At 37.3% G+C, this 22,215-nt stretch overlaps 2 protein-coding genes across 3 annotated transcripts in view; one reads left to right on the top strand and one right to left on the bottom strand.

Moving 5' to 3' along the window:
• The first annotated feature begins 4,466 nt into the window (after positions 1 to 4,466).
• Positions 4,467 to 13,144, top strand: LOC143876177 (inositol-tetrakisphosphate 1-kinase 3-like). Of its 2 annotated transcripts, XM_077377866.1 has the most exons (10): positions 4,467 to 4,943; positions 6,379 to 6,460; positions 6,666 to 6,698; positions 9,656 to 9,776; positions 10,007 to 10,099; positions 11,131 to 11,250; positions 11,348 to 11,524; positions 11,701 to 11,756; positions 11,844 to 11,928; positions 12,818 to 13,144. In XM_077377866.1, the coding sequence occupies exons 1-10, from the start codon at positions 4,765 to 4,767 to the stop codon at positions 12,913 to 12,915; spliced, it is 1,044 nt and encodes a 347-aa protein (XP_077233981.1). In that variant the 5' UTR covers positions 4,467 to 4,764; the 3' UTR covers positions 12,916 to 13,144. The 2 variants fall into 2 exon arrangements, with proteins under 2 accessions (XP_077233981.1, XP_077233982.1); XM_077377867.1 differs by lacking the exon at positions 6,666 to 6,698.
• An 8,181-nt stretch (positions 13,145 to 21,325) lies between these two features.
• DCL3 (dicer-like 3) overlaps positions 21,326 to 22,215 on the bottom strand; it is a 53,939-nt gene continuing 53,049 nt past the window's right edge. The window contains exons 24-25 of the mRNA XM_077377865.1: positions 21,872 to 21,983; positions 21,326 to 21,786 (exon numbers count right to left, since the gene is read on the bottom strand). Coding sequence (XP_077233980.1) covers positions 21,582 to 21,786; positions 21,872 to 21,983 — 317 coding nt within the window. The 3' untranslated portion in view covers positions 21,326 to 21,581. The remainder of the gene's footprint in view (positions 21,787 to 21,871; positions 21,984 to 22,215) is intronic.

Genomic DNA, 22,215 nt, shown 5'->3' with positions numbered 1-22,215 from the left:
AAATTTTGACCGAAATCCAAAATTTAGGTCCGAAATTTCAGATTTCGGTCTAGACTAAAACCGAAACTGGAATTACCCGAAATAAAGTGACGAAATTCACTGAAATTTAGCCTGAAATTTCTCTATTTCGCCCGAAATAAACGAAATGGGAACCAATTACTCAACTTCCGTCCAAATTTCCAGCGAGATTTTGAGATTTTATTGGGGCAAGATTTTAGATTTTATATGTCGATTGGAGCGAGATTTTATATTGTGTAAATTACTATATGGTGTAATCCCATAGAATCTCGGTAGATATCACTTTTTAAAAAACACGGTGTAATCCCTTAGAATATGGTATTTTTGAAAAAGTACTATACGGCTTGCACCATAGGATGATCCAAACCTTCCGTTTGATGGGTAGAAACGCAAATATGTTGTTCCCCAATGGGAATTGTAGCAGGCTAGCAGCCAATGAAAGAAATTTCGTCCAAAATTATCTGGATTTGGTATCGCCCAAAAATATTTTTTTAATGGTGTGCCGAAATTTTGCCCGAGATTAGTGAAATTTTGCCGAAATTTCAGCAATTTCGCTCGAAATTTGTTATTAATGAATTTTTTTTTTAAATTGCGTACTAGATTTCAGCCGAAATTTCAAAATTTTGGCCGAAATTTCTGTTTCGCTTAGGGCCTAAACGCATACCGAAACAGAAATTGAAAACCTTGTATCTAACAAATGAGCCGAAATGCTCCAGAGCTAATGGAATGAGCGTGTTAGGTGTTATGTGCCTAAATAGGTCCCTCTTGGGTAGGATAAATTAGTTTACATTTTTGTGGTATTTCTCTATACTTGTTTGGCATGGATAAAAGTCTTAGACAAAAGAGTTTTTGAGATTGGATTGAGTAGGAGTTTTAGAGGAAGTGGTCAAGTGGGCTTTTTATAAATAACATGTAAGTAGGTTTTTCTTTAAAAAAAAATAAAAAATCAATGAATAATTTCCGAAGTCAATATTGTGTTTTCGCACACAATGGAGGACTAACCCTTTCCTTGAAGTAGGTCAAGAGGCTAATCTTCCCTTTAAGTAGATGAATGACATTGCGAACCGATTTGGGTCATAACAATTGGTATCAGAGCAATCAATCCTACGTCATGACTGTACCATTTTGGATATCTATACATGATGTTTTTCGAAAGATCAAAGCACTTGTTTTGGAATTGATGGAAGTGCATCGACGGTTTGCATTTGCGGAAGGCTTGAACAAAATCAGCATAACGCTTGAGGAAATGTGTAGAGATGAAGAAGAGTACAATCTTGAATATGTTGATGTTCGAGTAGAGAAAAGTGCAAGAATTGATGGCGACAAGGATGGGTTGGTTGAAGACATTATCGAAGACAAATTGATTTTGTTCAACTATTCCATTTAGATGCAACTCAATAAAAAATCGCATTTCTTTTCAGCCTAGATCAGACCAAATTTTGAAGACGGGGTTCGAATGATCACCACCATTATTCTTGAAGAACATAAAAGGCTACTGTCAACTATGTTTTTCAATAAGATTGGGACCCTAGTGGAATAAATTATTTTCTCCAATAATCCAACATTGAGGACAAGGTTGATTTCACTGGGGGGTGGATATTACGTGCTTTGATGAGTCCCACTTAGGTAAGATAAGTTAGTTTATATTTTGCAGTATTTTCTCTCTAGTTGTTTGGCATGGATATTAAAGATAAGGGTTATCTGGATCGATTGTCTTCGGTAGTTTTTGAGGAAGTGGCGTGTAAGTGGCTTTAAAAAAATCAGCGAAGAATTCCAAACTCAAAACTATGTTTCTGCACATAGGAGACTAATCCTTCCCTTAAAGTGGGTTGAGAGGCTGATCTTCCCTCTAAGAAGAACAACCACGCAACGAACCGATTAGGGTTCGTAACATTAGGCTAAGCCTTTTAATCCTCTCATATGAGGCTGGCCCCTTCACCTGGTCTGATACATAGGCAAGGCCCCCACTCAAGACTGACATTTCACTACGTTTTCACACTCACCGTCCTCGGCGGCCCACACTCTTGCCTTTTCTACAGGTACCCCTTCCCACATATTGCCCCTTCCGCGGTAGCCCACTCTATGGTCACTTCGCTCTAGTTGCTTTAGGCCTGGCTTTTTTTACAAGGTAGCCCTTTCTAGTTGTCCTCTCCACAAGTCGCCCCCCTTCCATGACTCGCACATGTGACCTAGTAGTTGCCTTAATACCAAATTTTAGGTACCTAACTATTACACCAAAAGCTCTACATGTGAGTGAATGGAACGGAGTAGACTATGCCCTTTAAAACTGTCCCATACTATGCTGGGTCCCACCTAGTCTCATACCTTGCTAGGCCACTTCCTAGGACTATAACATACCCCTGCTGGAGCATTCCTCAGATTCCAAAATACAGAGTCTAGGCCACTTCCATTGGTACATGTGAAACAACCAATTAATCCAAAAGCTCATGCTGTTAGAGACTTAAATCATGTATACTTTAATAGAACAATCATTGGGATCTATGACAATCTATGGGGCCTCCTAGTGTATTAGTGGTAGGGTCCACCGTATTTGTCGGTGCTTGTGTTTTCACTTTTCAGCCTCAAATAGATAAATCCTAATTGCTGGCATACAACAAGAAAAAACCATAAAAAGAACATTCTTTCAACGTGTAAAATGCAAACCCTATCTGAACGCAATGAGACAGTCCATCCATACATACAAAGGCCCCATTCTACCCATGTTAAGGTGATTTTACATTGTTGTTTGGTTCTAGTGTAAAAATTTTGATTGAAAAGTTTCCAAGGTTGAAGTTTTCCTAGAAGGTGGAAGATTTTTATTTTGGAAAAAGAATTCCATGAAAAATGAGTCAAGTGACTTTCTAGAAAAATTGGGAAATTTACTAAAAGCCTCTTTGTCTCACAGAAATCAAGTGATCATAGCCGTTTGATCCACCTTTTAATTAAGATCATTCTAAGAAGAGATTAGATGTTGGTCATTGTATCCCTTCATCTAACTGATGGGTTCCTTCTTTTTTTTTTCCTTAATGTAATTTTCCCTAAAAATTTCATAAAAACATAACCAACACAGCCAACCAGAGAAAAACTCAGACAAAAATATTCCTTGAAAAAAAAAATCATGGGTCTGTTAGGGTTGTAATTTTGTTAGAAAAAAGGAGAAAATTTCCTATTATGGAAAAACATTTTCATGAAAAAAATGAGTTAACCAAAAGCTGAAAAATTCATTTTTATTTTAAAAAAAAATTCAATATAAGTTTTCCTCTACTCAAACAGCATGATCAAGGATAATTTGGCGAAATGACTTTCACATTCCTTGCTTTATAACGGGATTTTATATAGTGTGTGGCCGTATAATCTAGTATTTTTCAAAAGTACTGTACGGCTCCCTCATAGGATGATCCAAACCGTTCATTTACTGGGCTGTAACGTAAGTAGCTTGTGCCCCAAAAATCATTTACATAGGATGTTTCTAACCATCAGATCTATAGAGGATTCCATAATGTGCAGTCTCTGTCTAGATCGGATTGTTATGATCATCCTACAAAAATGATTTTTTGGTGCACAGACTATTTACGCTGTGGCCCAACAAATGGACTGTTTGGATCATCCTTTGGAGTTGGCCGTATAGTACACGCCCCTGAAGGATAATAGGGGTGCAACTCAGGCTGGGTTCAACCCGAAAGAATGTCAGGTTGGGTGGAGTTCTTCGGGTCGGGTTCGGGTTGAGGGCTTGGGCAGCCCGACTAGGGGTGCAACTTGGGTCGGGTCGGGTTGAGCTTCTGCTAAAAAATGGATAGGAATCAACCTGACCCCAACCAGATTTAAGGTAAAAGCTCAACCTGAATTCCCAAAAATCAACCTGAGTGAAACCCTACATTTTTAATAAATTTTTTAATTTTCTAAGCTTAAAATCCCGAACTCGGGTTCGGGTCGGAAAAATGGGTTCCTCGGGTTCGAACTTGGGTCGGGCCAGGTTCATGTTGAGTAAATGGTTGCTCGGGTCGGGTTCGGGTTGGCCTCAGCCCGACCCGACCCAACCCGACCCGAGTTGCACCCCTACAAAAAGCGTTAAAGTCTGCCCACAGGGCCACAATTCACGTTACAGGGGGCACATTATCCTTCAGGGGGCGCAAGAAAATGATATGGACACAACACCATATAAAAAGTTAAAAACTCGCTTTAAAACTGCATTCTTTTCTTTGATTTTACACGTCTGTAATCGCCTCTTCCAAAAGCAGTCACCAGTCACCACCAATCGGCAAAACTGTAAAATAATAAGGGTGCCGTTATCAAAACAAAGGAATCGATATTCTCGACCCTCTCATCTCTCCACCAAACAAAAATGGTATCATTGTAATTATACGCAAAGACAAGGTTCTCTTGTAATTACAAATTAACGTACAAAACCTCCTCTCCCTTATAAATACACCCCTCTATTACCACTTAACAACAGATTCGTCTCTCTCTCATTCTCTCATATCTCAAAAATTCTTCTAAATCATCTTCTCCTCCAAAATCCAGAGGAAAAAGAAGAAATACTCTACTTTCTAGGGTTTCTGTTCTCTAAACTCAGATCCGAAAAATCATCATTTTCCCTAATCTTCTCTAAAATCTGTTCTCCTTTGTCAGCTGAGAAAAGAGAAGAAAGTAACCAGAGGAAAAAAAAACATCCAAACTAGGGTTTTTTTGGTTTGATTTGATTTCTAGGGTTTTTTTTTTCTCTTTTCGATTTTGAAGAAGAGGCATATGAGGTTGAACGGAGAAATCTCGTATATGAATGAGGAGGAGAAGGAGAACGATCGGAACTTGCCGTCGTTTTCAATTTCCGGTGGGTTTCCGGCACAACGGACTCACGTTGTCGGTTATGCCCTAACTTCAAAGAAGATTAAGAGCTTTTTGCAGCCTAAACTTGAAGGATTGGCTAGGTAATTGAAAAAATAGATAGTAATTTTTTTTCACATTCGGTTATAGGATTTTGATTTGTTTGTTATGCTTGAGTTTTTTTTTTTCACAAATAAAATGCTTTATTTGTTGGTGTATGTGGATTTCATTTTTGCTCTTTCATATGAAAGTTGAAAATTTTGTTCTTGTGTTATTCTCCGAGATGCAGTTGTTGGTATCTGGAATCTTTCTTTCTTTGCCTTTAAAGAAGTGGAATATTCTGCTGTTTGTATACGTTTAGAATCAGAATATGGTGGGGAGTTGAAAAATGATTTATGATACCCTTGTACTGTAATTAACTGTTATTTATGTTTGGCTATTGTCTTCTTGTGGATTAAAACTGTATTTATATTATGGGTTCTTATTCTATTCATAATCTTCTTGAATTTACTTTGGCAACATGTTTTAGTTATTAGCTTGAAAGGCTATCAATTTATTAAAAAATAAAAAATATAGAAAGGTTATCAATTTGATTTTGCATTCCTCTTGAGCCCTTGGTCTTGATGAAGTATTTTCTCTTCATATAAGCATTCTTTTGTTAAAACCCATAATTTCTACCGCTCCTTGTTAAAAATTATGTTGTCGTGGAATCTCTTGGGGGTGCCGTCCATCTGATGAACGTCGTGAAAAAAATATTGTTTCTTGACATCACTTATATAAATATTATTATCACCGACGACTTTTCTTTCTTTCAAAAGTATTTTTTCTGCAATGTCATCACCAAACCAATGTCTTTTTTTAGTATCAAAATTTTATTAAATAGCTAAAGAACAAAAATCCCGATCGAGAAGATCATGCTCAGAGCTGAACTATTTGTTGACCTGTATGTATGGCTAATTTTTTTGGTAGGTAAGCTGGAATTGAACCTGCGACCTCTAGGTTGAGATGCAAAGCCTCAACCGTCGAGTTAATGGCCCAACCCCATGTTTACCTAATTAATATGCATATCCCATCTTAGACAAGAGATCCATATATCTTCTGTAAATATGATTACGTTCGATTTTTGTTACATTTTCTCGAAAGGATTTCTATGCAACATCAACTGCCAAAACAATGCATGTAATGGCAACCCCATTCCAGTGCTAGTGTTCATTACATTGACATGTATGTATAGCTAAGTTATATTCATGTCCCATCCTATGCAGGGTTGTTATTGTTGCCTGGGACTATGTAATGTAGTCCGAGTTGTTTTGGTTTGAGCTCTTGGTCCTCTTGGCGTTTTGTCTTTGTAGATTGTTTTGGTTGGGTTAATTAAATTTACTATTTGCTTATACAAGTACAATACCAGTAGCACCTAGTAGCTTGAACAAAATTCATATATTTAGTGGAATCTTCCTCCTGTAGTGGGCATTCCTTTGGAGTCTCACTATTTCAAGATGCTTCAAATCTGACTGAAATATCTGTCAAAATTTTATGCAGGAAGAAGGGGATATTATTTGTTGCAATTGACCCAAACAGACCTCTTTCAGATCAAGGGCCTTTTGACATTGTTTTACATAAGGTAAGTCGAGATTTATTGCATCCCCGTTTTTCCTTGTTTTCTTTTCTAAAATCGATGTTTGAGAACTCAAAATTTGGCCCAAGCACGACAGATGTTGTAACTGTGATATCAATGAAGTGCTTGGTCGAGAATTTCATGTATTATTATAATTTTTAGTTTATTTTCTTCGAAGTATCTTCCCACTTGATATTCCTCTCTTGTCCAGTTGTCAGGGAAGAAGTGGTGCCAAATTCTCGAGGTTAGTTAGTCCAAACTCCATGAAGCTTATTTCTTGGCCTTTACAACATCTGCTTCCAACCTGGTTGATTTCCGTGATTATTCTTGAATAATCATTAACACCTTGTTGCTGAAATAGTGAAATGTTATCTATTCATGCAAAGGATTAAATTTGAACATATTAATTGCCGTAGTGTACAGGTGGTTCTTGTCAAGCCTAGAACTTATTTGTCTAACATAATTTGCAGAGTACTTAGTCTTTCCTTCATCATTAATCATGATCAGATTGTTAAGATTGAAGCCTCAAGAATTCCAACGAGTGTGGATTTTACCTTCTATGACCATCTTACCTAACCTGACGTGGTTACCAGTTGCCTTGTGCGATGTTGCTTAACATTTTGATGTACATCTTTTTGGATTTTATATAAACATGTTCAAGGACTGAGATATTTTGGTTGTTATTTGTATTTACTCTGTAGTCTTCTAAGTCACTGCTCTAGGGCATTGCTTGTTTCAGCTGAATGTGGGATGGATAACTGATCCTTTACACATCTACATCTGGGCCTATGGTTAGAAGTTCTTAGAGTGCTTGTTGGAGAATACTTTTAATTTTTTTTGAATGGTTTACTTTTAAAATTTTCAAATTACAAATCTAGGAAGATTAATGATTGGTTGGCCAATCTCGAATTAACAAATCTAGGAAGATTAGTGATTGATTGGACAATCTTGAACTAAACAAAACATGCTTTGTTGCTGCAGATTGGTTGGCCAATCTTGAACTAACCAATCTAGGAAGATTAATGCTTGATTGGACAATCTTGAACTAAGCAAAACATGCTTTGTTTGCTGCAGAGCTTTGCGATTCTCCATTCCCCGTGTGGTAGAAAAATAAAGGCAACATTCGTGACACTCGAGTTTTGAGTTGTAATTACATGAAGGCTGAAATTTTGTCTACGTTGTCATTAATTACTTTTGTTCCAGTTCTTTATTTTCAGCCGTGTTCTGTTTTCTTTCAGCAAATTTTGGTTGTTTACTTTCAATCATGGCTAAAGCGACTTTAGTGTTGCTTATGCATGAACTTTGAGCCACTTGTCCATACAGCATCTACCAGTTGCAAACTTTCATGGTTGCATAGTCCTGTTTTATAAACTGCCTCATGTACCATATTCCCGGTTACATAGCGCGTTTAGGTTAGTTGCCTCAAGTACCACGTCACCATGAGTGATGAATTTAGAACTCCTCTCATAGCTCCTTAAAATCACAAAATTTTCAAGCCTTAGATGGCTGTTCCACATTATGCAAGGGAAGAGTTATGAATGTTGATATGCATAATACATGTGCTGAAGATGCTAAATAATTTATTCAAACAAAAGAAAACTAGCATTTGCGATTTTACATGCAAACTTTGTTCCTGTAGGAGTGCCTTCGTTTAGACATGTGTCAGGCACCAAAATAATCGAGGTTAGGTTTTCTATTATTTTTTACTTTTTAATTACTTTTTCGTTTAGCTGGGTTTCTTATCTGGTTAATGTTCCTTCGCTCTCTGTTGGTTTTGGTGGGTGGGGAGTGTTCGTCTCACTAAACAACTTCCATTCGTGTTGGATGTGACGTGATTGGCAGTTCATGGGATGCTTATTACATGCTCTGAATATGTTATGCCAGCAGCAGGTTTGGTTGTAGATGTTCGTAGTTATTTACGGATAAAACATCATGTGGTCAATCCCCATGTGCAACTCAAGCTGATAGTGACCCTGTGCATTATAATGGAAGCTTTAGTCAACTTTCCAGGTGTATCTGAACGGCATTCAGCTTTTTGGGATGAAGTAGCTGGTTATTCTGGATATATCTTTACAGAGAAGCTTGAGTTCAATAAGAGAGATGTCCATGACTATTCTTCAGTTTCTTAAATGCTGATTTTGTTACATCTGGCAAGTAACCCACATATGGGCATGTTCTGTTTCTTAAGCCTTTTATTTGTCAAAACTGGTCGGAAAATTTTCATTCTAGAAGTGTTTCTTTGTAAAAGGGAATGCCGATATCAATTGAGCTAATAAGATATCTTTTATAATTTGTCATCCGATAGTATGCGGGGCATATACGAGTGATGATTGGTATCACTGATCTTGTAGGTCACCCTGGGACCGTAGTGTATCTCTTATCCATGCCAAACAAACTTGCTATCTACTTGGCCATGACCTGCAAATATCAATGCTCAATTTTTTTTGGCAGAGCCACTTAAAAAGCCCGTCTCGATTGACAGGATCGTATGTTTGACATGAAACTGGGCATTCCGTATGACCTTGATGTGGTCCAAAAGATCTATGATTTTGATCACCATTCATATATGTGATGTATGCCAATGGCCAGAAAATGGTACATGAAAATAATTTGTTCAAATGATCTTAGCAGAGGCTATTTTTGAGGAATTTTGAAAGTACGAAAGAACAGGCTTCTGCCAGAAGTCCCAAGTAGTTACCCGTAAAATGCTAAGATGAGGTGTTCAGTAACTTTCCTTGTGATAAGGGGTTGCCTTCTCTGGAGCAGATCTCAATCATTTATCTCTGGTTGGATACTTGGAGAGTGAATAAGTTTTCGAGCCTTTAATGTTGCCATTCTCAATGTAATTTATTGACTTGAGGGGTTATGGTCTCTGTAGGCTTTTTCTGGTACTCTTACTATATATATGCAGTTTTCTAATTTTTATTAGTGGATTAGATGATGGCCTACTTTGGGCAGTGGTTTTTGGTTTGGATCTTGTTGGATGGGAGCACCATCCCTTTGTTTTCCTTAAACAATTATCTGATTCTGTTCCTGTTCTACCTTTTTTTTCCATTGAACTTACTAGCTCTCCAGCGTCTTATCATTATACCAGGAATTTCATGTTCTTACTTTGGATCACTGAAATATCTTTGTATCTAAATTTTAAATCAGAATATCCATGTGTTTCTAATGTTCTTTCCCTTCTTTTCCCTTTTGAAGGATTACTGGAAAACACATCCAGAGGTTACAGTCCTCGATCCTCCAGATGCCATAGAACATGTTCATAATCGCCAATCAATGCTCCAGGATGTTTCTGATCTGAACCTGTCTGACTGTAACGGTAGTTTCTCAAAGACTTTTTTCTAGATTATGAGAAACATCTAATGAAATTAATTATTTGCTTGGAGATTCTTTGCACATGATTTTCAATCCCATATCTGCATGCTTTTGTGTAAAAGTTGACTAGTAATGAATGAAAATTTGTACCTCTAATTTGTTTCTTGTATTGGCATTTATGGTTCCATTTATCAATAATATCTGTCATTTTTTTATTATTTACTACCATTGCAGGCAAAGTTGGTGTCCCTAAGCAACTAGTTATCATCAATGACCCATCATCCATTCCTGACGCTGTGATTAAAGCTGGGCTAACACTACCCTTAGGTAAGCTTATGTGTTGCGTGCTATTTTTCTCATATTATCGTGAAATGTGTGAGGGATCAGTTGTTTCTCAAACATGAGGAGAGGCCAGTCTTGAGCTTTGAGTGTGTTCTAAGACTAGGGGACTATTTGGATTCGTGGATTTTAGAATCCAGGTTTTAGCTTGAAAGTGTTATAAAATTCTGGATTTTACAATCCATTATCCTGGATTTTAAGTAAGAAATCCAGGTTTTAGAAATCTCTCCCCCATCATGAGCACCATCCTGAGATTTTGAGAGATTTCTAAAGCCTGGAAACTCAGGATGATCTCCTACCCTCTTGCGAAGGCGAGAAATTAGAAAACGGCGGACGGTCTCCTTCTCTCATCTCCCCTCCAGGATTTTGAGGAAATCCAAGATTCTAAAATCTGCGTATCCAAACGGCCCTTAATGGTTTGTTGGGTGTTGTGATATTCAAGAATTCATCCATGTTCCGGCAATCCATTTGCGACCAGGATGAAAACAACCTGGAAGTGTTCTCATCCCATTCACATTTTGGTGTGGAAAATATTCATGAAGTAACCTTCCACATTGATTTATGGACATCAGAACAGTCTCTAATTTGTCTTTGCCTTGTCTTTCTTTGAGTCTTGAGGCTCTCACAACTCACAATCTGGAAAAAACAAGATGCCAAAGATTTTAAAATATCGATTGCAAATCATCTGGTCCCTTGCGATTTTCAATGGCAAGGGTATTCTTGTTTCTATGCACCTGCCTTGTCAAAAAACAGATATTAATGTGCTGAGACAATAAACGTGCTGAGTCAAATCATCTGGTCCCTTTCAAACCTTGATATTTTAACTCTATTATTGAAAGCGTGATGTTGAATCCAAATGGAAATGGTTTGAATCTTCAACTTCATCTTCAAATCTAAGAGACTAATACCATAATGCTAGCCTAGTCTTGGAGCCCAAAGCTTGATTGGATAGTTTTTGTAGATATACTTTGTGCAAGGAAGAAATTTCTTCGGTATTCACTGGCTCCCTTTTGTTTCAGTTGCAAAACCGTTGGTTGTAGATGGAAGTGCAAAGTCACACGAACTATCTCTTGCTTATGATCAGTTTTCCCTATCAAAGCTTGATCCTCCCTTGGTTCTACAGGAGTTTGTTAACCATGGTATACATTTTTTTTTGTGAATCTCATCTCATCAATTTCATCATGTTGATAATCTCATTGTTAACGGTGGAGCGGTTTATTGTTTGTGTGATTTCAGGGGGTGTTCTCTTTAAGGTTTACATAGTTGGGGAAGCCATTAAGGTCGTTCGTCGGTTTTCCCTACCAGACGTCAATAAATGTGAAGTTTTGAATAATTCTGGCGTCTTTCGGTTCCCAAGGGTTTCTTGTGCCGCAGCTTCTGCAGATGATGCAGATCTCGACCCTCGTGTTGCAGGTGGTGTCATTAACATTTCCTCTGTTAAAACACTCATTTCCTGTATTTGCGAAGTTGATGAATGTCATTGTTTTGACTTTGCTATCATAAGTTTATATGTAATATTTTTTTAAGTCCTGCATGACCCATTTAGATTTCAAACTATATGGATTTCTAATTTATTCTTCCTAATACAGAGCTTCCTCCAAGACCTTTGCTTGAGAGGCTTGCAAAGGAACTCCGTCGTCGACTGGTAAGTTACATTTTCATGTTTGGTTTGATCGAGTATTCATGTAACTCGTGTGTTAGTTATAATTTTTGCTTGTTTCTGTGACTGTAGGGTCTTAGACTGTTCAACATAGACATTATCCGAGAGCTTGGGACCAGAGATCGTTTTTATGTCATTGACATCAACTATTTCCCTGGCAAGTGCAACCATTTTGCAAATTTTATTATTTCCTTCCTCTATTCCTGTGTTTCTTCGTATTACATAAAATGTTAGGACTGTTTCCATGCATTATTTTTGTGTCCAAATTCCGTAATTTTAGAGAAAAAATGCTAATGTAAATTTTAGTTTAGGACAGAAAAATGCCTAGTTTTTCTTGAGGCTACCACACTCTTTTTCATGATCTCCTATATCAGTAACATTTCTAAATACAACTCTCTTTGAAACTACACTCAAAAGTCTTGAAAATGACCAGGCTATTTCGTTGGTCTCTTGTTTTTTTTAAAGTTAAATTTCGTTGGTCTCTTAGGCAGTTATTTTGATTAGTAGATGTGGGTTAATGAGCAAACGAGTCTGTGGCATGTTTACACGCATGGACGGACTCTCATCTCTTCCAACCCAAAAACTTTGAATTGCTCGTTCTTCTCTGTGAAGAAAACAAACATTCAATGTTTACTATCTATTGCTTGGTTCTTAGTCCCTGTTCATTTTAGATTGTGGCAACTGATTGTGGGCCCTAAACCTATTATTGGACTCAAAATTAAACATAAATTTGAGTCAAAGAATTGGTTTGGGTCTCACAATCATCTGTCATAGTCGAAAACGAACAGGGCCTCGGAATTTTAAAGTTATTTGGGAACAACCAGCAAGCATATCCAAGCATTAAATAGATCCCTGCTTCCTATTAGGAACAATCCCCATTGGGAACAACCAATCCTTCAAACATCATGGGATGGAAATTAAATGCAGCTTTGTTTTAATTATATCTTGAACCTCATAAAAATATTCAGGCATTAGTACACTTAGCTCTGTTACCGCTCATTCAAAAACATTTGTAGTTCTTATACTATCTTCTTATACTGTTGCAGGGTATGGAAAGATGCCAGAATACGAGCACATATTTACCGACTTCCTCCTAAGCCTGGTTCAGAGCAAATATAAAAAGCGTGCAGTGAATAACACTTGAAGGTGCTGCCATGTGTGGTCTAACCTGTAAACACTATGCTGACCTTCCAATCCATCAAGGTTCCACACATCCTTGAATTCCATGTAGAAACACTACTTGTATGATGTGTGATGTTACAGCTGAGATTCTTTAAAAGGAAAAGGGTCTTTTAGCTGTTGTAATTACTGACATGGGAGCCTTTATCTTGTACACATGTTCTTCATTTACATGCAACCTTTTTCTCCATTAACCTTGCACATTCTTTTCCTAGTTTTTCTTGTGTTATTAGCTTGCCCCACCCCACATATTTCCAGTTCATTTTTTCATGTATTCATGATCAAGCCAGTCCTGTCCTATGATTAATTATCTTTTGCTAGATTTTTCTTCTCTTCCATAAACTGTTGGTTTGGGGCAAGGTAAGCAAGGGCTGATTTCTTGGTCATATTGGCCTACTGCCGACACTGAAAAATCTGACCTCACTATTTTTAGAGGAAGACACTGACTGTTAAACCCGAATAATTGGTCCACAAATCAGAAATATTTCCCAATAACCACGTTGCTAGTAATTTAATTTTGATGTGGGTGATCACTCGCAATGGCTGACACTGAAAAATCAGATTTTTTTACATAGGATATGATTGAAATATTTGATATAATGGTTGATATCTCAGGTTTATATCAGGTTCATGGCTACAGTAGGTAGAGGAACATGAGGCTGAGATCATGACCGGTATGGAAAAAATTGGTTTTGTGAGATGGGTTTGTTCTTTGTGACCAATTGAGGTTGAGTTCCATCTGGGTCCACCCGCTTTCAAAACCACTGAAAATGAAGGTTCATCTTAACATGCTATAGCATTCAGTCATTGGAGTCTTGTCTCTGCCCATTACTTCATCTTTGGTTATTATTTATTATTTATGGGTGGTGATATATTCGCCCCTTTTTCTTCTCCGGGCCACCCATCTACTCTTTCATGATTCACTTTCGCAACACCCATGTGATCCTTTAATCATAACCTACTAGATAATTGAATCTGTCTGACCAAGCAGGCTGCAAAAGGAAGGGTGGAAAACAATCGACCAAATCATCCACATTAATGTCCAAATGAATAATTACAATATTGTGATTGATCGAGTGGTGATTTATAGTCTGAAGCTTTCGTGGTGGTGGAAAGAGGCAGTGTCTTTATCATCTATGAAATCACTTTTGATATCTTTCTACTGTATGATATTTCGTTTATTGATTCTGTCTGGTTATAGTCCTCTCTGGAGATTCTCATCTCTCATTCTCATGCTCTCGTCACTCTCACAGTCAATATGATATTTTATCTCTTATTCTTTTCTTGTGTCCTCTCATGTCTACTTTCTGAAAGTAAACCACCTTCATCAGCTGAGAAAATCGGTAATTTTAAGGGCCACATGAACCAAAAATGAGAACAAATCCAGCCTAATAAGTCATAGCAACAGCAAACCCCACTTTTGTTGCTTACCCATCACTATTATCTATCTTTTGATGTTCCATGTAAGACAAGCAATCCATTTCATGGGAGTCACCTATGGAAGGGGAATGATATTTTCACCCTCTCCTTTTCAGCTTTTTGTATTCACCCACTTTTGTCCCTCCCCCACAACAACGATGACTGTATTTCCACCTTGTTTTTGTTTGTATTTTTCCTGAAAATGAAATGGTTTTCAAAGAAATGGGTGAAATTGCTGTGAAGGGGGTGGGAATATTATTTCCTTATGGAAATCAGTGGCTGAGATCTCATGTCAGGTTCGGTTAGTCATCACATGTCCATGGTAAAACTATGTTTGTGTACATATTAAAAGAGCTTAACCATCCATCAATAAACTTTTGCCTGGTGAATGTAAATCTATTGACCATTTATGCTTCAATCCATGCATTTGTAGGCCCTTGAGGCTTTGAAGCTAGCCCTCCCCCACAAGTGCATACCAGCATAAAACATTGAGAAAACCTTATGATTTTTTTCTCTTCTTTTTTTTTTCTTAGGGGCTGTTTGGATTCTAGAATCCAAGATTTAGTTTGAAAGCAGTGTGAAATTCTGGATTTTACAATCCATGATCCTGGAATTTAAGTTAGAAATCCAGGTTTTTGAAATCTCTCCCCCATCCTGAGATTTCTAAAACCTGGAAGCTCGGGATGATCTCCTACTCTCTCGCTCGATGGAAAGAAGGCCGAGAAATCAGAAAACGAAGGACGGTCTACTCGTCTCCTATCCAGAATTTTGAGGAAATTCAAGATTCTAAAATCTGCGTTTCCAAACGTAGCAAGAAACTATTTTGATGAGAAACAATCAAAATACCAGCTTGGATCTATGAGATGGAAATTTCTACAAAGAAGTAGATGTAGACTAACATTGGTGGAATGTTATTTGGAGGGATTTGCTAGGCAATCTCACAGAAAACCATTTCCCTGCTCACTTTTTCAGAAGAGCACAGCCACCTCGTAGCAAATTTTTTTCCTAATTCATTTAATTCCTCTGAGGTGGCTGTTCTCTCCTAAAAATTGAGCGGTGAAATGCGCATTTAAGAATTCCCTCTCCACAAACTACAATTTGCAGTCTCAGAAATAAGACCATTGCCTCTATAACCACGCATTTGACTGAGGTAGCAGTGATACAGTTCTAAGCTTCCACTAGACACTCTCTATGATTGAAATATCAGCTAAATTGCTTAAGGCCAAAGTTGATGCTGTGATAAAATTCAACTTACATGATCCAAAGAGGACATTTTCCCATAATAATTAGAGTATGTTGTTTTTTTCAATTTATTGAGGATAAAAACTCCTGCTTTGCAAACGACTTGAATACGCGACAGGGTATTGTAACTTGTAGAGTGGCCTTGCTGTCACGATCCACTGAGATTCAGCCCTACGTCGCATAGGTTTCACCATTAAGGAAAAGAACTCCTGCTTTCGATCCTTTATCACCATAATATGAATGTCTAATAGTGCAATTTCCTGCCTCTATTACCCACATCCATGTTTACCATAGACTTGGAGAGTAGTGGAATAAGTTGTCAACAGGGAGGAGAGAAGCATTGGAATTGCCTGGAACTTATCTTGGAGAATAGTGGTAAGTAGTGTTTCGTTGTCACCCTCATAGAGTAGTAGTAGGGGGTGTCATTACCAATATAGAGGGAGAATATAGTGTGTGTGTGTGTGTGTGTGAGAGAGAGAGAGAGAGAGAGAGAGAGAGAGAGAGAGAGAGATGCAAAATTTCCCCTTTTTTGGCTTGGATATCCTAGGGAGGGGACTGGCACCACATCACCAGACATGCAATTATTAGCCAAAGACATCACTTGGAGTCTCCTAGGATGTCAATGATATATTGGCAACCAAACTTGGGACTTTGCTGATGTGGTACCCAAATGCCAAACAAAACCCCAGAGCCATCCCCGCTTTTGTGCAACCAAACACACCCGAGTAGGATATTGTATTCTTGGGTAGGTATACTGTATACTGTATACATGAAGAAAGCCCATGTTCAAAGTTTTATAAACGAACCCTCAAAGAAAAGGCGAGTCTAAGAGTATGTGTCCAAGCCCAACCCAAGTCAAATTTAAACATATCAGGTACCCAGCACAATGAGGAAAGCCCATGTCCAAAGTTTTAAAACCGAACCCTCAAACAAAAGGCGAGTTTAAGAGTGTGTATCCAAGCCCAACCCAAGTAAAAATTTAAGAACATGTCAGGTACCCAGCACAGCATGGGCTGGTTACCCGAATTAAACTCTTTCATGAATTCATATTTATCCGATTTGAGTACACATTTTCATCCAATTTAGGGATCAAAATGCCATAAAAAATAAACATTGAATATAAAAGAAAGAATGTATTGTGGAAAAATCCAGTTTCATTCTACAATTAAGGCTTACCATTAAAAAGAAAATTCTACAATTAAGGCTTATGAATAGATCTAGATAGTTCAACATTGATTCTCTTTGGCCCTTCTCGTTTTGGATTTTGAGAATCAATTTCGAGTTCTAACTGATTATTGGACTCAAAATGAATTCAATTTTGAGTCCAACAATCAGTTTTAGACTCAAAAATCGATTCTCAAAATCCAAAACAAACAGGGCCTTAGATGTATGAACTACTTGATCCTTGTTTTTCATTTGTAGGGACTCAGATGTGGCTAAAACATATAAATTAACCGATGGTCTATTTTAAAAAGACAGTCGATTTAAGATATATGGGGGTCGATTTATCGTTCCCCTAATATACATTATTAATTTTTGGTAGGTAAGTTGGGATTGAACCTACAACTTCAATGTTAACATGGTTGATCACTTCCCTCCAATAAGAAAATACAGTCGCTCTATTAATTAATATTGTTGGTGTTCTCATTTTATCCCTAACTAGTTTGGGACAAAGGCTTAGTTGAGTTGTTGAGGTGGTGTTCTCATTTTATATAAGTACTAGAATCTTACATCCTTTGCCACATGACACTTATCTAACTAGTTCTTCCTGCCCTGCCCACTATTGTCACTACTAGGTGGCATTATGGTGCTGTTGTTGCCCAGCCTACATCTGCCATTAGTGTTATTGTCTTTGCCATGCTAGGGTCCATGGTTGCTGCGACCACCACAACATATTCCATTGAAGTTCGTGATGAACATTTTTTTGCATCCTAAGAAGATGCCCTTTTATATCTCGTATCACTGAATTTTTGTAGTAAGTACTAAAAATAAGAGGGTATATATTAGATATTAAAAAATACAAAGGAGAGTAGACATTTATCAACACAGGGACAATGTTGGCTCATAGTATGAGCAAAATATGTTATTAGAGATTATAAATTTCGGGGAGTGATAAATCGACTCCCCATGAGTCTTTCTCTCTTCTCTGGGAGAGAGAGATACAAACCAAAGTGATCAGAAAGCTTAAAAGCAGAAATTAAGTATGCAATATCCATAGCCTATTTTTCTCCATCACACCAAAAGTGAAAAAATAGCAAGTGCAACCAAGGGAATTTCCAAGGTGCCCTCCTCTTACACCTCGCCTACCTTTACTCAATAATCTCCCCACCACAAAATACCAACATTTCATCAGTAAGAAATACTCCTCCCATGGCTAATTATAGCAAAGTGGAAGAATCCTCACCAAGAGCCACTCAAGACGAAAGACAATGGCCTCTCTAGCCTTAATTGGTTAAAATATAGCCCAACCAGATGCAAAACCATTTAATTGCTTCTATTACTGCCAGGATCATTAAAATTTCCTTGGTGATTTTGAGATTAAATACCAGCAACTAAGAAATCTTGGAGAAACTTCTTCTCCATTCTAAAAATCACCTATCTTTCCTGCGATTCCATGCCCAAGCAATCTATTTCAAGACTAAGGAGTTTCGGATGAAATTCCTGAAAATGGGAACTTGTTCTTCCACCACAAAAATTGGAATAACCCTACCGATTGAGATACCTAAGAAGTAAAGATTGTATAATGTTAGCAAATTACTATTGGAAAGTGCATGAGAAGCCTAAAAGCTGGCTATTTCCATCCAGTCACTGGCTGTGGCACTTCATCAAACAGTTGATATACGTGAACTCTAAAGACTCGGTATATTAAACCAGCGATGAACAACCATAAAACACAAGATCCAAGATAAAACCAGATACCAAAACATCAAACAACCCATTAACTGTCTACCAAGGGATTCATCAAATCATCAAAATTAGCAACACAAGAACCAACACAAAACCCACAGAAAAGAAACACAAAGAAAGTCCTTTCTTGTTTAGGCTTGCATACACCTCTCTGAACTGATCATGTACCCCCAACTTATATCATCTTTTGAGCTTCGGATAAAATCCCTCAAAATGGCAACTTGTTCTTCCATCACTAAAATTAGAATAACCCTACCACTTGAGAGAACTAAAGATTGTATAATGTTAGTAATTACCATTGGAAAGTGCACGAGAAGCCTAAAAGCTGGCTATTCCCATCCAGTCACTGGCTGCGGCATTTCATCAAACAGTTGATATACGTGAACTTTAAGGACCCGGTATACTAAACTAGCAAGAAACAACCATACAAAACAAAATCTAACATAAAACCCAGATACCAAAACATCAAATAACCCCATTAAGTGACCATGAACAGATTCATAAACCCATCAAAACTAGCAAAACATGAACGAAACACAAAACCCACAAAAAGAAAGCAATTCTTATGGAACAGAATCAGACCCAGTTTCAATCCCCTCTTGATCATCAACAGCAACAAGAGAATCAAAGGTGGGGTCCTCACCACGTTGGATGAGAGTCCAATCAGGTGGGAGGATAGGGAGGGGTGCATAAACAGTAGGCCTACGCTTTATATCCCAAGGCTGACTCTTTCTAGGCCTAGTCTTCATGTGGTGTGATGTTGCTTTCTTTTGAGGCCTTGAAGAACATTCCACCACTAAACCTACACCATTTTTGTTGTGATTCAGCTTTGGATTCTGAGTAGTAGAAGGAAAGACCCTTGATGGGATCAATGACGGATAAATTGACATTTTTCTCTTTTCTCTTTGCTCTCAGTCCTCTCTATCTTTCTCTCTGTTTTCAGTGATTCTATCCATTCACAATGGGATATATTGACAATTATGATAAGGCTGCTGATATTGGCACTACCATGTTTTGGTAAGTACAATAACTCATCTCGTCTTTTATTATTGAAACAGCCTGCCAACTGCCAAATGCTCTCATAAGCCAATTAAAAAAAGACAAAGCTAAGTTTGTGCAGTTATTAAAAAGTACAGGTCCGTTGTAAATATTCTCATGTCCGATAAAAATCACAAAAATCGATAAAAATTAATAAAAACCAGTAAAAATTAGGCTGAATTGGCAAAAAAAAAAAGGCTTCAAATTGAAAAACAGGTACAAAAAATATCAGCATAAAATCAGAAAAAATTGGATAAAATCAATAAAATCCGAGATAAATAATAAAAAAATTAAGTTAAATTGATCAAAATCAGTTCCTAATTAGAAAAGTAGTTATAAAAATGAATTAAACAGGGTAAAATTTTTGTTTTAATTCGGTAAAAAATTGGAAAATTTTCAATTTAAATCAGTAAAAATTGGTTTAAATCAACAAGATTTAGGTTTTTTTTTTTTGCTTATTTTCACCCGATTTACACCAAAAATTTCTGATATGACTCTTTTTTGTTGATTTAAACCAATTTTGATCAATTTAATTCAATTTGTTGCTGATTGAATATGATTTTTTTATTAAACACATTTTTTCAATGAAAACAATTTCTTCTTCTCTTCTCCTTCTTTCTTTTTTTTACTTGGTAAGCTAGGATTGAACCTGCAACCTCAAGGTTAAAGAACGATGTCTAAAGTCTTCTCCAATTGAGCTAGAAGCTGAACACTAAAAGTGACAAGGGAACAACACGGGGACTTCCCAAGGGGTCACCCATCATAGTATTACTCAAGGCAAAGCGTACGTAGCTTCAGATGGGATCCATTGCATTTGTGTGGGTATGATCACAACCTTGACTTAGAGTGGTGAGCACACGGTGTTCTTTAGTAAAAGGCACCAGGCTTGCGTGTACTACTACTTCTTGCTCCTCATTTTCTTCTTCTTCTTTATCTTTTGTTCTCTTCCTCTTCCAACTATATCTCAGTTGGAAGGTGCTTTCTGTTGAAGTCAGTAGGTTTTGGATCCTATTAAGACAAGGCTACAAAGGACTGCAGATACTATTTCTCTTTTTCTTAGGCTTCATATATGCCCCTAATGCTCTGTTTGGTTGCCGGGTTTTTTTTGTGCCTGGGAGTTTTGTGGGAGAGTAAGTTAAATTTTGGTCCCATCCCATGTTTGGTTGCCTTTTAGCACTAGGTTTATTTTAATCCCACTCTTGTAATGATTACTTGTGGGGTGAATTTTTTAATCCCACTTTTGTAATGATTGCCTTTTCATCCCATCCCAAGATAACCCCAGGAACCAAAATAAACTCAGGAACCAAAAATAAGCTTGAGAAGAATTTTTTTCTACCCAACAGTTCAAGCAACCAAACAAAGGTTTTTTTTTCTCCCACCATATCTCCCAGGGTATTTTTTTCTCCCACATAACCAAACATGGGATTTTTATTTTACCAGGATACTTCCAGGACTTTTTTTTTCCCACCTATCTCCCAGGGTATTTTTTTCTCCCACATAACTCCCGGGAACAAAAAAAACCCGGCAACCAAACAGAGCATAATGGTTTTATTACTTGCATATTTTCAAGTGTTGCAAAAAAGATAATTTAGCTTTTCAGACATTAAAGAGTCCAGACGCATGAGGGAGGGCAATTGGGGAAATTAAGATCACATAATTGAAATCTAGGGGGATGGAGATATTCTAAGCACAGATGGAATAAAAAATGTTCTTGCAATCTAAATACATGAATCTTATAATAATAAATATGTACAGAAAACAAATTCATGTTTTAGTGAATAACTGCATCTTGAATGCAAATAATTATATATATTGAGCAAATGATGTTTATTGTTTGCAATATATTGAGCTATCTTTACATCTCATATGACAGGAACAGTTCAGACCAAACCAGCCTCAAATTTTGATTTTCTCTATATGAAGAGATGGTAATGGAGGCAGAACAAAAACTCCCCTCCCATGGCTGGCTTCTTCTGGTCTATTGGGTGTAAGAGTATAAATAGCTCATAAAGAAATAATGAAAAGTTAGTCCAAAATAACGCATCTTCCCTGTTTTGCAAGTTCATGAAGCAAAACCAGTGCCGCAGAATCTTGTGAACTTTTCTTGTCCATTTTCGGTTCGCCTCCGAGTTCAATAACACCGCAATTGGGTATATGCAATGTAATCTTTGATGTAAAAATGTTGAATCCAACTTTTTTCTCAGGACCCTCACTCACTACTACTGGTGACCTGTGGAAAGACGAGCCCAATTAAGAAAAAAAAAAAATCATTGATCATATTTATAGAATTGTTTCCTTTAAGTCATCATTCTAACCTTGCTATTTCTTCTGTTGAATGGAACTTTGGCATGGGCCATTGGAGTTTTTTACAGAGGCCATATAGAGTTGTCCGCGGGCCTCCTTTCTTTGTGCTAAGTGATACATTGACTGCCAACAAAAACCTCTTCAATTTTCAGTGATACTATTCCATCATCATTCAAGAGACATAATAAGAAAACTAACAAAAAAAACACTAGGAGACAATCCAAGAACAAGTAGTTAATGAGTTCTCTTTTACTCAACGTCTGCATGAACACGTAAATATTGCACATGTAAATATATGCTATCTGAGCTTAAAATAATGGGAATTTGTAATTCATACAGAATTCAAAAATATAAT

This window comes from Tasmannia lanceolata, unplaced genomic scaffold (genome assembly GCF_043159265.1).
Source record: "Tasmannia lanceolata isolate RefF3 unplaced genomic scaffold, GAP_Taslan_0.1 ptg000004l, whole genome shotgun sequence".
Classification (NCBI taxonomy): Eukaryota; Viridiplantae; Streptophyta; class Magnoliopsida; order Canellales; family Winteraceae; genus Tasmannia; species Tasmannia lanceolata.
Note: the sequence above shows the minus strand (reverse complement) of the source record. Positions and strands in the feature narration are given on the sequence as shown.

Bases quoted from the DNA above. Each gene is read 5' to 3' on its own strand.
- LOC143876177 (XM_077377866.1), top strand. From the start codon at position 4,765: ATGAGGTTGAACGGAGAAATCTCGTATATGAATGAGGAGGAGAAGGAG. The intron at 10,100-11,130 runs GTAAGCTTATGT...CTTTTGTTTCAG, and splicing joins TGGGCTAACACTACCCTTAG to TTGCAAAACCGTTGGTTGTA. The intron at 11,929-12,817 runs GCAAGTGCAACC...ATACTGTTGCAG, and splicing joins TGACATCAACTATTTCCCTG to GGTATGGAAAGATGCCAGAA.